This window comes from Debaryomyces fabryi (genome assembly GCF_001447935.2).
Source record: "Debaryomyces fabryi strain CBS 789 chromosome Unknown contig00060, whole genome shotgun sequence".
Classification (NCBI taxonomy): domain Eukaryota; kingdom Fungi; phylum Ascomycota; class Pichiomycetes; order Serinales; family Debaryomycetaceae; genus Debaryomyces; species Debaryomyces fabryi.
In genome coordinates this window covers 43,605-58,076 of record NW_015385486.1, presented here as the reverse complement: position 1 = coordinate 58,076, position 14,472 = coordinate 43,605, and the positions used below count along the sequence as shown (strand labels likewise).

At 37.6% G+C, this 14,472-nt stretch overlaps 8 protein-coding genes across 8 annotated transcripts; 3 read left to right on the top strand and 5 right to left on the bottom strand.

The window, feature by feature from the left end:
- Positions 1–366: 366 nt before the first annotated feature.
- Positions 367–2,118, top strand: AC631_03044 (PQ-loop repeat-containing protein; the record flags this gene model as incomplete). Its single annotated transcript, XM_015611873.1, has 1 exon — positions 367–2,118. The coding sequence occupies one exon, from the start codon at positions 367–369 to the stop codon at positions 2,116–2,118; it is 1,752 nt and encodes a 583-aa protein (XP_015467327.1).
- Positions 2,119–2,212: 94 nt separating this feature from the next.
- Positions 2,213–3,928, bottom strand: AC631_03043 (uncharacterized protein; the record flags this gene model as incomplete). The annotated part of the gene is made up of 1 exon (XM_015611872.1): positions 2,213–3,928. The coding sequence occupies one exon, from the start codon at positions 3,926–3,928 to the stop codon at positions 2,213–2,215; it is 1,716 nt and encodes a 571-aa protein (XP_015467326.1).
- A 252-nt stretch (positions 3,929–4,180) lies between these two features.
- PDB1 (pyruvate dehydrogenase (acetyl-transferring) subunit E1 beta) lies at positions 4,181–5,335 on the bottom strand (the record flags this gene model as incomplete). The annotated part of the gene is made up of 1 exon (XM_015611871.1): positions 4,181–5,335. The coding sequence occupies one exon, from the start codon at positions 5,333–5,335 to the stop codon at positions 4,181–4,183; it is 1,155 nt and encodes a 384-aa protein (XP_015467325.1).
- An 832-nt stretch (positions 5,336–6,167) lies between these two features.
- Positions 6,168–7,694, top strand: AC631_03041 (uncharacterized protein; the record flags this gene model as incomplete). Its single annotated transcript, XM_015611870.1, has 1 exon — positions 6,168–7,694. The coding sequence occupies one exon, from the start codon at positions 6,168–6,170 to the stop codon at positions 7,692–7,694; it is 1,527 nt and encodes a 508-aa protein (XP_015467324.1).
- Positions 7,695–8,065: 371 nt separating this feature from the next.
- AXL2 (Axl2p) lies at positions 8,066–10,813 on the bottom strand (the record flags this gene model as incomplete). Its single annotated transcript, XM_015611869.1, has 1 exon — positions 8,066–10,813. One exon carries the CDS (start codon positions 10,811–10,813, stop codon positions 8,066–8,068), a length of 2,748 nt encoding a protein of 915 aa, XP_015467323.1.
- Positions 10,814–11,862: 1,049 nt separating this feature from the next.
- AC631_03039 (uncharacterized protein) lies at positions 11,863–12,804 on the bottom strand (the record flags this gene model as incomplete). The annotated part of the gene is made up of 1 exon (XM_015611868.1): positions 11,863–12,804. One exon carries the CDS (start codon positions 12,802–12,804, stop codon positions 11,863–11,865), a length of 942 nt encoding a protein of 313 aa, XP_015467322.1.
- Positions 12,805–13,408: 604 nt separating this feature from the next.
- SOH1 (Soh1p) lies at positions 13,409–13,816 on the bottom strand (the record flags this gene model as incomplete). The annotated part of the gene is made up of 1 exon (XM_015611867.1): positions 13,409–13,816. The coding sequence occupies one exon, from the start codon at positions 13,814–13,816 to the stop codon at positions 13,409–13,411; it is 408 nt and encodes a 135-aa protein (XP_015467321.1).
- Positions 13,817–13,963: 147 nt separating this feature from the next.
- Positions 13,964–14,428, top strand: DUO1 (Duo1p; the record flags this gene model as incomplete). The annotated part of the gene is made up of 1 exon (XM_015611866.1): positions 13,964–14,428. The coding sequence occupies one exon, from the start codon at positions 13,964–13,966 to the stop codon at positions 14,426–14,428; it is 465 nt and encodes a 154-aa protein (XP_015467320.1).
- Between the last annotated feature and the right edge of the window lie 44 nt (positions 14,429–14,472).

Genomic DNA, 14,472 nt, shown 5'->3' with positions numbered 1-14,472 from the left:
CCATAGGTTACGATAAAAACGAAAATTCACATATATATTTACACAGTTCAAAGTCCGCTTCTTTCTTTTGGTGATGTGGATTCTTTCAACTATTGGGTATAAGCATTCAGAACGAACGTCAGAAAATTCGTGATGTTTCTACAGAATTGATATATTTTTGTCAAAAAGCCATATCTGTCGATTTGAAAATTTTCGACGCTCCCGATATCAATTCTCATTATCTTTTTATCGTAACGCTATTTAGTTAGCATTGTCTTTAGTTTAAAATCAAAACAATTGGTCCATATCTTTGATTATTAATTCGTAGTTCAAAAATATATGCTGGTATATTTGAGTTATGGAGATATTAGTTGAAACGGTGGAAGTATGGGCTTATCAAATTATGCTTCAATTAAAGAGTATTCGGAAATGGTAGACCTGATGCTCCTGACATCTGTTTACACAAGATCCTCTAATATCAGTGCTTACAATGATGATAGAGTAATTTTAGTAGCCATATCACAGGTCTCGGGGATGGCGTCTTTTATTGTTTGGTTGTTGGTCCAAGTACCTCAAATTATTGAAAATCATTTGAACCGATCGGTTCAAGGTCTTTCATTATTTTTCGTGATATTCTGGATATGTGGGGACGTATCTAATTTTGTGGGAAGTGTTTTGAATGGAACTCCCTTTCAGATGTGTATCGGGGTATATCATTGTATCATGGGGTTAGTTTTGGGTGCACAATATTGGTATTATACGAACGTTTATGCACATATGATAAAAATCCCTGACAGACTACAGGAGAGCACAAATGAGAATGCAGGTTTTTATGATTCTAAAGCAGGTACAAGGGCTAATAGATTTGGGCAACGTGGAGGTGAAGACTATAGTAGACTGCAGAACTTACATACTCACAGAAGTGGACGATTTGGTGATAAAGTTTTGAAAACTTCATTAAGTACTAGTGCATTCATACGATCTTCAGATGCTACCCCAATTGCTTTTGATAACAAGAGATCATTAGAAGTTCCATCTACGTCGCTATCTACTCGCAAAGTAATTAGTGAAATTTTATCAGTCATTCGAGTTGCCTTATCATCAAGCTTAGAAAAGATTATTTCTTTCGAAGAGAATTCAATACCAGCATGGATATGCTCATTGTCCTACGTAAGCTCACGTCCGCCTCAAATTATACAAAATTATAGAACAAGATCTACGAATGGCCTTTCACCCTACACATTTCTATTAGCAATGATCGGAAACCTTTTGTATGCAATATCAATTGTTTCTAGTTCATGCATTCTTTTCAAGAAAGATATTGATGCATTTAATTCTATGATGTCTGCAAATATGCCATATGTGGTTAGCAGCATGATAACTTTTTTTTTCGATACCATTTTATTATTACAATGCTTGTACTATGATGATTCGAATAAACCAACTGACTTATTGGATCCGGATTTCCTGTCAAATAGCCTGGTATTTATGCAATATGGAAATGGCAATACTAGCGATATGAATAACCCAACCTACCGTCATTCCAAAACTTGGAAGGAAAACAAAAAAAATAAAATTGTTTATGAGAACGATTCGTCTTTACATTTCCAAACTCCAGCTTGGTATACTAATGATCACTTGGTTACTGGCGTTAATGAGGACCAAGACGAAGAAGAAGATTATTTTATAAGTAACAATAGAAGAAGAAGCCACCGAGGATTATCTAGCCATGACGAAACGACATCATTATTGAATGCCGTTAATTATACGTTGACTACACCACCATCCCATTATATTTCTCGCTCCATTTTAGACAAACGAAACTATGTTTCGTCCCAACAAACCATACCAAATATTGTTGCAAACTCAACGTCAAGAAATGATTCCATTAAAGCAGTCAAATCTGCTGTATCGGTTACCTCACTGAACTCGGTCATGTTTAATGAGCATGGTAGTAATGTTCAGTACAACACATCAATTTTAAACACTTCGCTAATACCATCAATTGTAAGCAACTATTCTTCTATATCTAAGAAGCTTTCCCACGATTCCAAAACCCCATTCCTGCCAAGTGACTTCTTGAGTGACAATTTTTACAATCGATCTGAACTTGCAAGTGTTTCATCAACTAATATGTAACCAAATCATTCAAAACTGTTAATATATTTGTTTAATTCTATTCTAGTTAATTCTATACACTCATTGTCTTGTTAAATCTAAGTCAATAATATATCTACACTACTTTATTTACCCTCCATGCACTATTCGGTAAGCTTTGTAAATATGTAACCTTCTTTTTGACCCAGAATAATATGAAAATACCACAAACAATACAAAAGAAATTTGTATAGTAATATCCATCTCTCAAAAGTACTACTCTTCCACCACCATTCTTACATGTTTCCTTGAGGGTCTCTGAAGTTATATAAAAATCCAAATTTTCGGCAATTGCTGTAGATACTTGGGTTGTTGGTTGACATTTTGCCAAAGTAAATTTATCAATTAGGTATAGAACAATCAATTTAGGCCAAGTACCACCGTAATTAGACAAAGTATTCAAAGTAGTCATGTATGTACCACCTATAGCAGGATCTGCAATTTTTGTATGAAATGCGCATAATGAAACAAATTGAATTGTAGACATGAATGAAGAAATTAAATGCTGCAAAATAATTAAAAGGAAATATCCTGACGAAACTTTACCATTCTCCGGAAAGAAATAGACAATCAATTGTGCTAGCATAGCTCCGAATAACCGGCCAGCAAACCCGAATAACCAAGGCTTCAATGGTGTTTTGCCGTTAGACCAACGTCCAGCATAGTAGCCAAATATCATTTCAAACGGGAAGTCAATTAAGACAGTAATAGACAAATCTTCTTTAGATAAACCTTTCTCTAATAATTTCAAATTAGTTGCAGCCTCGCTAGCTTGGAATCCGAATTTGGCAATAAGCAAGATCACAACAAACGTCTGTACGTTTGGCAACTTTAATACCTGATACATTGAATTATAGACATGCTTCAATGAGGCCCAATTACTAGACATCTTCGAGTTCTTGTTATAAATAGACTCAGCCTTTGCTTTTTCATTAGAAAGCTTGGCCATATTCTGCTTGGCCAAATGTGGAGGGTCCTCTGGAATTAAAAATAAGAGTCCCGTAACAATCAAGTACATCCAGCCCCAGAAATTCAAATACAGGCCCAATGAGAATAATCCTTCGTCTATGGGGACTGTTCTTAAGTATTTATTGGCAAAGTCTGGGGAGCTCAAAGCGAGAAATATCGTAAATGATGAGAAGTATCCGGTATTTATTCCAACTGTCTGGGCAGTTGAGGCGTACGACAAACATTCAGGAGATAAACATGTCAACGCCCATCCATCGACTGCTATATCTTGTGTAGCACAAAAGAATACCAACAAAAAGAAGCACATGGTAATAGTTTTCAAGTGAGTTTCAGGATCCAATACGAGAAAGTCGATTTTCAGACCAAGGTAGATCAAAGTGAGTCCAGATATAGTTTGAATAGGAATGATCCATGACCTTCTTCTCCCAATAGTTGGGTGGTATATGGCATCAACAATAGGTGACCATAATAACTTCAAAGAATACGGATATGCTGCCAATGAAAATATACCGACCTGAGAATACGATAACTTTGATTTCAATATAAAAGGGATAGATCCAAATGCTAATCCTACCGGGACACCCTGTAGTAAATACAATATAATTAAAACAATGAATGCAGGTCTATCAATCTTATTCAAACTTCGGGAAGTATTTTTGGATGATTTAGGTTTTAAGTTGGAATCTTTCAACTCTTGATGTGATATGGGCAATAAACCATCATTCTCCACCTCAAAGCCAGCACGAGGATTGTTGATTTGGTTTTCAGCGAAGCTGGGTTCAGCTGACCCAATTCGTTTATGGACTTGATGGTCTCCTGACATTAATAATTGCTAGCTTAAATCTACTATTTATGTACAGCTGTAGCTTATGTTTTTGATATTCACGCGCGATATGGTTTAGAAATTCCAGAGAGGCTTTTTGAAGCACCATCAAAAGCAGAATTACAGAAGAGTAAGTGAAACATTATATTAATTTATGATACATATCATTGGGAAATATGGAATCTTCCTTGCTCTATTTATGAAAAGGAAAGACGATAATTTTTTTTATATGATGAAGTGAGTTTTAAAAATCTATAAACCTAAAACTTTTCTAGAGGCTCTCATGACAATTTCAACATCTGGGAAAGCAAAGTCTTCTAATTCTTTAGCGTATGGAGTTGGGACTTCACAACCGGTGACTCTTTCAACAGGAGCATCCAAATAGTCGAAGGCTTCGGATTCCATGATTTGGGCACAGATTTCGGAACCAACACCGAAGGCTGGGAAACCGGCTTCACAAGTAACCAAGTGGTTGGTCTTCTTGACGGATTCAATGATGGTGTCAGTGTCCAAAGGTTTGATAGATCTTAAGTTGACAACTTCAGCCTTAACACCGTATTCGCTTTCTAACTTTTCAGCAGCTTGCAAACAGTGCATGACATTTCTGGTGTGGGAAACTAAGGTGATATCGGTACCTTCTCTTTCGATCTTGGCCTTACCAATTGGCAAGACAAAGTCGGAGGATAAGGCTTCTTCGGACATTTCGAATGATTCACCGTACAGCATTTCGTTTTCAAGGAAAACAACTGGATTTGGATCTCTGATAGCAGCCTTGAACAAACCCTTGTAATCTTCAGCAGAGTATGGAGACAAAACCTTCAAACCTGGAATTGAACCGTACCAAGCAGCGTAACATTGAGAGTGTTGGGCACCAACACCAGCAGCAGCACCATTAGGACCACGGAAGGTGATGTTACATGGTTGTTTACCACCAGACATGTAGTAGGTCTTAGCAGCCGAGTTAATGATTTGATCAATCGATTGCATCGCAAAGTTGAAGGTCATGAACTCACAAATTGGCTTCAATCCGGCCAATGCAGATCCGACAGCCAAACCAGTGAATCCCATTTCCGTAATTGGAGTATCAATCACTCTTCTTTCACCAAATCTATCCAATAATCCTCTTGAAATCTTGTAAGCACCATTATACTGAGCAACTTCTTCCCCCATCAAGAACACATCGTCATCACGGTCCAATTCTTCAGCAATGGCCGAGTTCAATGCATCTCTAACTGTCATGGTTTGTGGACCTGAAGCCGACGATGCTGGACGTTGTCCTGACATTCTTAATGCGTGGTATTGACCTGCTTGCGCTAAGGTTCTGCCATTAGCGCTACCCGAAGTCTTCAATGCTTGAGCAGCCAAACTGGCTGTCTTTGCGACGTTTGATATTTTAGAAGCAACCATTATTCCAAACCTATGCCTATTCAATCTTAGAACTGTTTCCTGTCCGAATTAATCCCAGTATAAACTACTTCAAGATGACCTTTGATGGGAAAGATTCCACCAAACGGACAGATGAAGACCGTATCAACTTTTGAACTTGGTACACGACATCGGAGATGTAGCTCCGCGGATTTACAGGTTTGACGGGTGTTTACAGGTTGCGGCAAAATCGGCCGATTTTGCTGGTTAGAAATAATGTCCATGATATTACAGGTTGACACCAGATCTGGCCCTGTCGTGTTGTTTCAAAAACAAGGAGGGGAAAACCAAAGCAGTCCCCGGAACCAACCGCGTAGATATCCCCCGGTGGATACCGGACTATTTTTACCCAGCCTGTCGGGGTCAACATTACAATTGATGGGTGCACCCGGTAGCCCACGAAGCGAGAGAAGCCCATCAAGAGAGCCCTTTTAGCCAACAGATAAGGAATTTTGGTTCACAAAACTGGCTGAGGCTCAGACTAGACAGCGATAAGAGGGGGCATTGAGGGGATCCAGCCGTTTGAAGGATCAATTGGGAACGGAAGGATGGTCAGACGGAGGGAGTAGGGAGGTGGAAAGACGTTTGGGATGGGTAGGTTCTGGCCGAGAGGTGGTCGGAAGTGTTTTGGTATAGCAGGTATTTGCACGTGCATTGATAGTTAACGGTGAAGAAGAAGCTTGGTCGGAGGAGTCGGAATTGCCCAGTAGTCGCGATGGGAGAGACTATGACTATATATAAGATAGTAAATGGCCCTATATTGATTGGTTCAGGCAAGAAAAAGCAAGCAGAATCATTATAATTGCATAGAAAGATGCTCAGAACATTACTAAGACAGTCTCACGGTAGCAGGGCCACTCCGTGTGTGATGATGACCCGTCCGATGGCATACAGATATAAGGCCACTAATTTCCACAGACCAGACTCAGCAGGATCGAACGATGCAGCTGAAGCGGCCGATGCAGCAGCTACGGTTTTGGCGGACCAGAACGATATCCAGAAGCTTCCTAATAAAGCTACTTGGATAGATGCATTGCAAGAAAGAGAAAAGCAAACGAAGGCAGGTAAGACGTTGGACAGTTATTCGTATATGAACCCTAAGACCACGGAAGTGGGTGAAAAAACCCGAAGTGAGTCTTTTTCGTATTTGACGCTTCCATTTAAGGACGATAAGTGGTTGTGTGATTCGTATATCAATGCTTCGGGAAGATTGAGAGCGGGTCAGTTGTTCCAGGACTTGGATGCTTTGGCAGGGAGAATCGCCTATAGACACTGTTCACCGGCCGAGCCTGTGAATGTGACGGCATCGGTGGATCGTATTTATATGGTGAAGAAAGTAGATGAGATCCAGAACTATAATTTCGTGCTTGCTGGTGCTGTGACGTGGACGGGTAGATCGTCGATGGAGATTTCAGTCAAGGGATACGCTTTTGAGGGCCAAGTTCCTGAATCGATCACCGAAGAATCGTTACCAATCGAAAATGTGTTTTTGAGTGCTAATTTCACTTTTGTTGCTAGAAACCCAATTACCCACAAGTCTTTCGCTATTAATAGATTGCTCCCAGTAGTTGAAAAAGAATGGCTTGATTACCGCAGAGCAGAATCACGTAATGCCAAAAAGAAGTTGGCAGCTAAGAATCTGAAGATTATTGAACCAACAGAAGAAGAATGTAAATTGATTCATGAAATATGGAAGTCTTCAAAGTCCATGGAAGCTAAGGCTCAACCACCTAAAAACTTTTCGTTCATGAAAGATACCAATGTATCATCTACTTTATACATGCAACCACAATATAGAAACAGACATTCTTATATGATCTTTGGTGGTTACTTGTTAAGACAATCTTTTGAATTAGCTTATTGTGCATCTGCTGCTTTTGCTAAGGCTGCTCCAAGATTTGTATCGTTAGATTCTACTACTTTCAAACAACCGGTTCCAGTTGGCTCTGTTTTATCTATGACGGCCACCGTTTCTTACACCGAACACATTCATGAAAAGGGTAATTCTTACAATGACACTCCATTCGGATTCTCCTTACCTGCAACCAATAAATTATCATCTAACCCGGACGCATTCTTATCAGAATGCGGTACATTGATACAAGTCAGAGTTGACACTACCATCAAGCATTTGGAAAGTGCTGAAGCTAAAGAATCAGGAACATTTATCTACTCTTTCTTCCTTCCAAAGAATTCCAAGGATGAGGAAGTTGATTACTGTTCTATTATGCCTCAAACGTATTCCGAAATGATGGAATACGTAGAAGGTAGAAGAAGAGCTCAAGATACAGCTAATTTTGTTGACACTTTACCAGATACAAGTGCAAAGCCTAAACTTTAATTTTACTTAACTAATTATAACTACTTTAATTTTACTTAACTAATTCTAAGTTCTATTTTATCCTAATACATATTCTTTAAATTTAAATTATTATATCAATTAAATTATATATTATATAAAAATTACTAGTAGTACAATCCGACTCACTAAATGTGAGATCTTTAATTAAAAATAGAGTAAAAGTATAACCAAACACCCATAAAAATCAAAATCAAAATATCATTATAAGAATAAAAGCATATTACATGCAAAAAATTGAAAAAAAAACAAATTAAGCCCAGAAACTTTTACGTCACCCTAAATCAAATGCAAAAAATAGATAACTATTCAAATATCAATCCATACTAGCATGAACCAGCCAAGAAATAAACCTACACACTATCATCATCATAGTGGATTTGTGCAGTTTCACCCTCTAAGTCAATATGTGGTTCATGTGCAGATTCTCTCATGCTGGATTTTCTTGTAAAATCAACCAATTTTGCTTTTGTATTTAATGATGCATTTGAAATTCTTGGATTCTCAGAGCTAGTTCTTCCTAATGAAATGGCTGATAAGTTTGAACCCCTAATTGGCGAGCTTTGTAACTCATATCCTATCTTAGGAGTATTTGCATTTGCATCATTGGCTAAGAAATTGTCAGATGAAGGGGAAATTAAATTATCAGTACTTGTTGATTCCACCCATTTTATTTCACTGTTAGGATTTCTTGTTGCTATGAATTCATCTGCAAAATCGCCATGCTCATTGTTTTGATTCACCAATTGCTGGTAGCTTGTAGGACCTGAAGTATTTCTTGATTCTTGGAAGCGGGAATCTAAACTAGCGGTATCATCGCCCAAGACGTTATTCGTACGAATAAGTGTTGCATCGTTATATGAATTATTTGTATCGTTTGAATTGTCCTTAGAGTTCTCTTCAACTAAAATGTCTAAATCACTAGAAGGGGTTTTTGAGCGTGCTGAAATATCTCTCAGCAAACCATTGGCACTTCCAATGATATTGCCATCACTATCCAATCTTTGAATATTTCCAGATTCTTCTCTTCTTAATAATGCATTTAGTGAACCATTACTTAAAAATTGTCCCGAACCGAATGATGACTGGTTAGAATTTCTATAAGAATTGTCATCGACTAATCTAACTGAGAACAATTGCTCCGTGTTAACAGTACTCATGGAAGCATCTGATTGTCTGACCTTATTATTCTTGGATAATAAGGCCAGTCCTGCAACTGCTCCAGCTCCTGCTCCTGCTGCGGCTCCTACACCTGCAGTTCCTAACATTCCACCATTTGCAATATCTGATTTATCGTTTGCTCTCCATGATTTAAGAGGTTTCTCAGATGCATCAAAGTATCTTGAATCATCACTATATTCTGATTCAACATGAGTGATTGATGAGGAAGTACTGTGTGCATCAGATGCTAGCTTTTCTTTTTCATCTAACTTCAAAACATTAAGGGCTGCCAATTGTTTGGCATTTTCATCACGGTCATCTAAGTCCACGGTGGTACCAAAGCCTGGACCAGTTAATTCTGGTGATCCACTACCTACAGCAGCTCCGGTAGCTGCTGCTGCTGCTGCCTTTTCGTGATCACCATTCTCTTCTTTGTTATTCTTTCTTCTTTTAAGACAACAGAAGAGAAGTATAAGTGCTGCGAGTGCAATCAAAAACAATGGAATTCCTACCCCTAGACCGATGGCTAATGCCTTATGATTATTTCCACTTGATTTATTTTGAGCAGCTGCGCCCGATGAGCTTGCAGTTGATTTAGATGTAGTAGAGCTTGAAGATCTGCTACTTGAAGATCTTGACGAACTCGAACTCGATGATGTTTTCTTCTTTGAAATACCATCAATATTAAAGCTCTTGGTTTCACTGTCATAATCTGAAGAAGCTACAACCTTAACCTTTACTTTATCCAAATTCTTAGGAGCTGTACCAGTAAAGGTTCTGTTGTCTTTATGATAAGTTAACCAATCTGCATTATAATCAACTGAAATCTTTGTATTGTTATAATCAGTGAAGAGAGACTTCAAAAGTTCGTAACTGAAAAACTCCCCTTTTGTTGCGTTTACATCACGTAAATCTTTAACTGTGAAAACGGACCCAATTGCATCAATCAGATATGGTAAATCTACTGAATTTCCATACTTATCTTCAACAATAATGGTGAAATTATCGAAGGTTGACTTTTCTGGGAAATTACCAGTTAAAGTGAAATTATCTTCGTGGAAAGTCACATAGTCAGGTAAATCTTCAGCATACACATTGGAAATGTTTGCCGTGGAAATGGTTTCTCCATCCAAGTAAACATCTGATAATATAGGAACATCGACATCGATTTCACTCTTCAAGGTACCATTAAGTTTGATTGTTTCGTTTAATGAGGTACTCAATTGATGGCCTCCAACGACCAATTTGAAAATACCCTCTGCACCTGCAAATCCATAATAATCAGAAGCGATAAATGAAAATCCATATTCAAAGGATGGAGCGTTTTCTGATGTAACATAAGGAACAGTCCCCGAGAAAGACAAGTCATCCGAGTCGAAGTTAATCCAGTTAGGTAAGGAACTTCTGTCCGAAGATCTTCCGTAGTAAGCAATAATTGGTCTTGTTGAGTTAGAGGAAGACTTGAAAACAGACGAATCGAACTTGATATCAAATTTGTCGCCCTCATTAACCACAAGTCCATCGTTCCCATTTGTGTAGCCGTATTTAGCAATTTCGGTGAACATCACGTCATCTGACGATAAATGTAACCCTTCGTCTTCCGAAACGATCATAGAATACAGGTTGGACAAGGTAGAGCCATCATTCGAGTCTGTACCCGTCAATGTGATGTTGAAATCACCAGCATCTTTCTTTGAAGGTGTTCCTGTAAATGTCCTAGATCCGCCGTCAAAGGACATCCAACTAGGCAAGTTTGAAGCAGAATAACTCACCTCTCCATCAGCCTTGTATGTCGTGTTCGCCATGGTAAACAAATATGGCTCGTTCACACGGGCAACATTAGGCAATTGTTCATTTAATGGAAACCCAATATACACCGACCCATACGATACTCTTATTAAGTCTAGACAGAAGAATACTAACAAGTATAGCGTATTCATTCTTCCCTTATTTCTTGTACCTCTAGTCTTTATGCTATGTTTTCCTATTTCTTTCCGCTGTTAGTCCCTTATTTATTATTTTCTAACCAAACGTAATTTTTTAAACAAGAATGCTTCTAGATATATCACTTCTAGACTGTTTACACAAGGAATGCCAGACAAATTGATATTATTTCTCTTATGAATGATATCTTTCACTAAGTTGAACAGAAACTATAAAACAAATGTCGACTTTTTTTCTCTAATTCTTCAATCCTGTTTTCCTACTACTCAAGGACTCCTGAAGGTGTATGTGCCATTTCTATAATTAACCTCTTCACTATACCAGAGTAGAAAAATTGTTACATCAAAACGTAAGGGACAAAACAAAACGCGCTTTGAGAATGGTGTTGTATTTACAAAATCGTGGTACGATCGCGTTTTTGACGATGTAGACGCTACTAACAATAAACGAATGTGTATGATTGGAAACCTTACAAGTACGAGGAGATCGTGTAATTCATGATAGTGTCAACAAAGACGTACGACGAGACGATTCTGTTGGTACAATTCGTGTTTTATTAATACTATTCCTGAATTAGGTTAAAATATAGAAAATATAGACTGTATTATATTACGTATTTATCTAATGCAAAGACGTGTACATGCTAGATTAGGATGTTAGGTCTTGAGTGTCTGGTGTCTGTATAAAGGTAGTTTTTCGTTTTGGGCTGAATTCAGGCGAAAATAGGGTACGTGGCACTTGAAAGTCACTCGACCGTACGGCGATGACATACGCTTGTAGACGAGCCATTGCAGGCAAACGGTCGCATGTGTACACGACGCATAAGGTGTTGAAGGACTGGAAATGGTCGGGGATTCGCAATAGAAAGGATCCGTAGGTCCTATCGAATGAAATATTGGCCGAAAACAGATAGTTATCTTACGAAATCAGGACGATTGGATACTGGACTCTTGCGATAGTATTGCATCTGAAATCCGGGGACATACAAGCTCGAAATTTCAAACAATGGAAATGACCTAACGGACAATATTCTTCAACCCCATATTTATAACCATCTAGGAATGTAGTAGACGACTGAAAGTCCAATGTAACCAAAAACAAGTCCCACAAGCTTTTCACCGATCGAATGGAAGTATATGTTAGTCATGAATAGCATGAACCACCACAAAGAGATCAATGGGATTATAACGGTGTGGGGATCCTGTGCAAAAAGACCCATGAGCAATTGAGATTTGCTAGCAGTAGCCAGTCTCCAACTTCTTATAAATTGGCACAAATGATGCTTTAATGTAGCCCACGAACTCCAGAACGGTATTGCTTCTAAAAACAAATATAACGACGAGTGGATAAGTAAAAAGACGTGACCCGAAGGATCATGGCCACCTTCCCAGCTACCTTTTAATTTTCTGCACATATAGGACGTTATGGCCCTCGATTCGTAGTTCAAACCAGACTCTATCTCCGTGAATATGCTCGAAGTTCCATATGACGGAATGTGGTTTGCCAATTTCTCCTGAGCTATTCCAGTACATTTGCCACCTGTCCAAACAAATACCTTATCCATGAGTGGCAAGCCAAAGCACCACTGTGTGAAAAGAACCCACCATATCGTAGCAATAGCATAATTAAAGATTGCCTTTTTCAACACGCTAATTCTTTGTTGCTTAGTACGAATACTAGGGTGATGATTGCCGTAGATCAAAAACGAATAAAACATCACTATAGCTAATGTGGTCCAGCCCCACCCCTTTTTAACAAACAACTGGTTAAACAAATTACGCTTGTTATTGTAGTAGTTATATACCTCTTCATGCTGTGCAGTTATATGGATCAATTTTCCCAAGAAGAAATTAGCGATAAACGATACTATAAATATCAACTCACCGGTTGATAATCTTATACTCTTCGATATTGAGCCTGTTAATTTCTCTATTTTTTGGAAATGTCTGTCATAAATGTCATGATTTGGTGAATCTGATAATGACATGACTATTCTATCTATATTTTATTTGTGGTCTAGTATGATGGCAATTAAATAAGTTTCATTTTCAGTAGCAATTGATATTCTTATATCAGCGATGAGTTTGTGTAATTTTAGTCTACAATGTATGGAGAATATAATAATACAATGTTATGCAAGGATATATATGGTTATATTGGTATTTTGATATACTTATCATATCTTGTGATATCTTGTGATTCTTGGCTTTGGCTATGGCTTTACTCTAAGAATTTCCGGCCAAGTTCCCTAAGTTATTATAGATCTCTCGAATGTAAAAATCAAGAGCTGTTTATCATGTACTTGCATTATGACATACTGAATGCAATGATATATATTGTAAGTTCATACTTGCTTTTTAGGGTGTTAATGTAATTTGTAGTCATTATTGCCGAATGCTTTATTGAAGCAGGCTTAAGGAAATATCATGAATAGATTCCACTCTTTTGATCGAATAGATATTCGAGATTGAAGCAGTAAGAGTGACATACTTACACATACAATCTATTTTAGTCTGCTTCAAGGCATTCTTTCAATATTAATCATGTTGTGCAAATATGCATGCATTGGACGATGGACCATAAAATAGTGTCTAGTTACTTCCAAGACCATTAACTTCTACCGTTGGTTGGTCTTTATCTTCGGTATTGGATGCATTGAGTCCCTCTGACTGTGATTGGGGAGTGGCGCCGAAAACGCTATCTTGATCTTGCCATCTCTTAACCATGTCGTTCATTACGGTGTTCATGAAATCTGGAACCAAAATATTTTTTCTAAACTCTTCGTTCTGTAATAGAGTTAATATGTGCAAGCAGTTTGGGTATACTAAGTATTTCGAATATTCTGGTTCTTTCCAGTAATTAAGGTATTCAATATAGTTTAAAAATTCAGGATTACTTAAATAGTTATTCTGTGCTAAATGATTCAAATACTGAATATTCGCTAAAGATTGGACAAACTCCAATTCTATTTCCCATCTGGTTGGTAAAGATTCGTCCATTTTTGATTCCCGTCGGTGTCTATTAAAAGAAATGATAGAGAAGTAAATTTACTTCATTCAATTTTTTACGATAGAAAATCGCAATATCGTTTATCAAAACATAAACAGAGTATATTCATTTATTTATAGAGTTCAACCTACGATATAATGTCGTCTTCAAAACGTCAGATTGCGTTGGAGAAGGAATTACAACAATTAACTGCTATAAATACAAGTGTTGCCACAATGATTGAGGCCATTAGAAGTACCCAAACAAATATTATGAAAACTCAAGAATCAACCGAGAATACAGATAAATTGCTAAACCAATGGATTCGTATATTATCACAGACCAACTTCACTAATGAAATATTACAAAATCCCCATTGGAATGGTTCTACAGAAATCGATGACGAAGAAATCGAAATAAAATTGAATGAAGAACAAGAATTGATAAACGATTTGAATGAATTGATAAACGAAAATAGTGAGTTATCTAAAACAATTGAACAAAAGGAACAAAAGGAAAAACTAGATGAAAATAGAAGACGTGAACTAATAAGTAGAAGACATAAAGAATTGGGTTTACGAAGTGTTCCCAAGAAAAGAGGTACATCAAGAGTCTATAAGTAATGTCGGATTTGTTTCAAACTTGTGCAAACAGAAAGCCAACAACG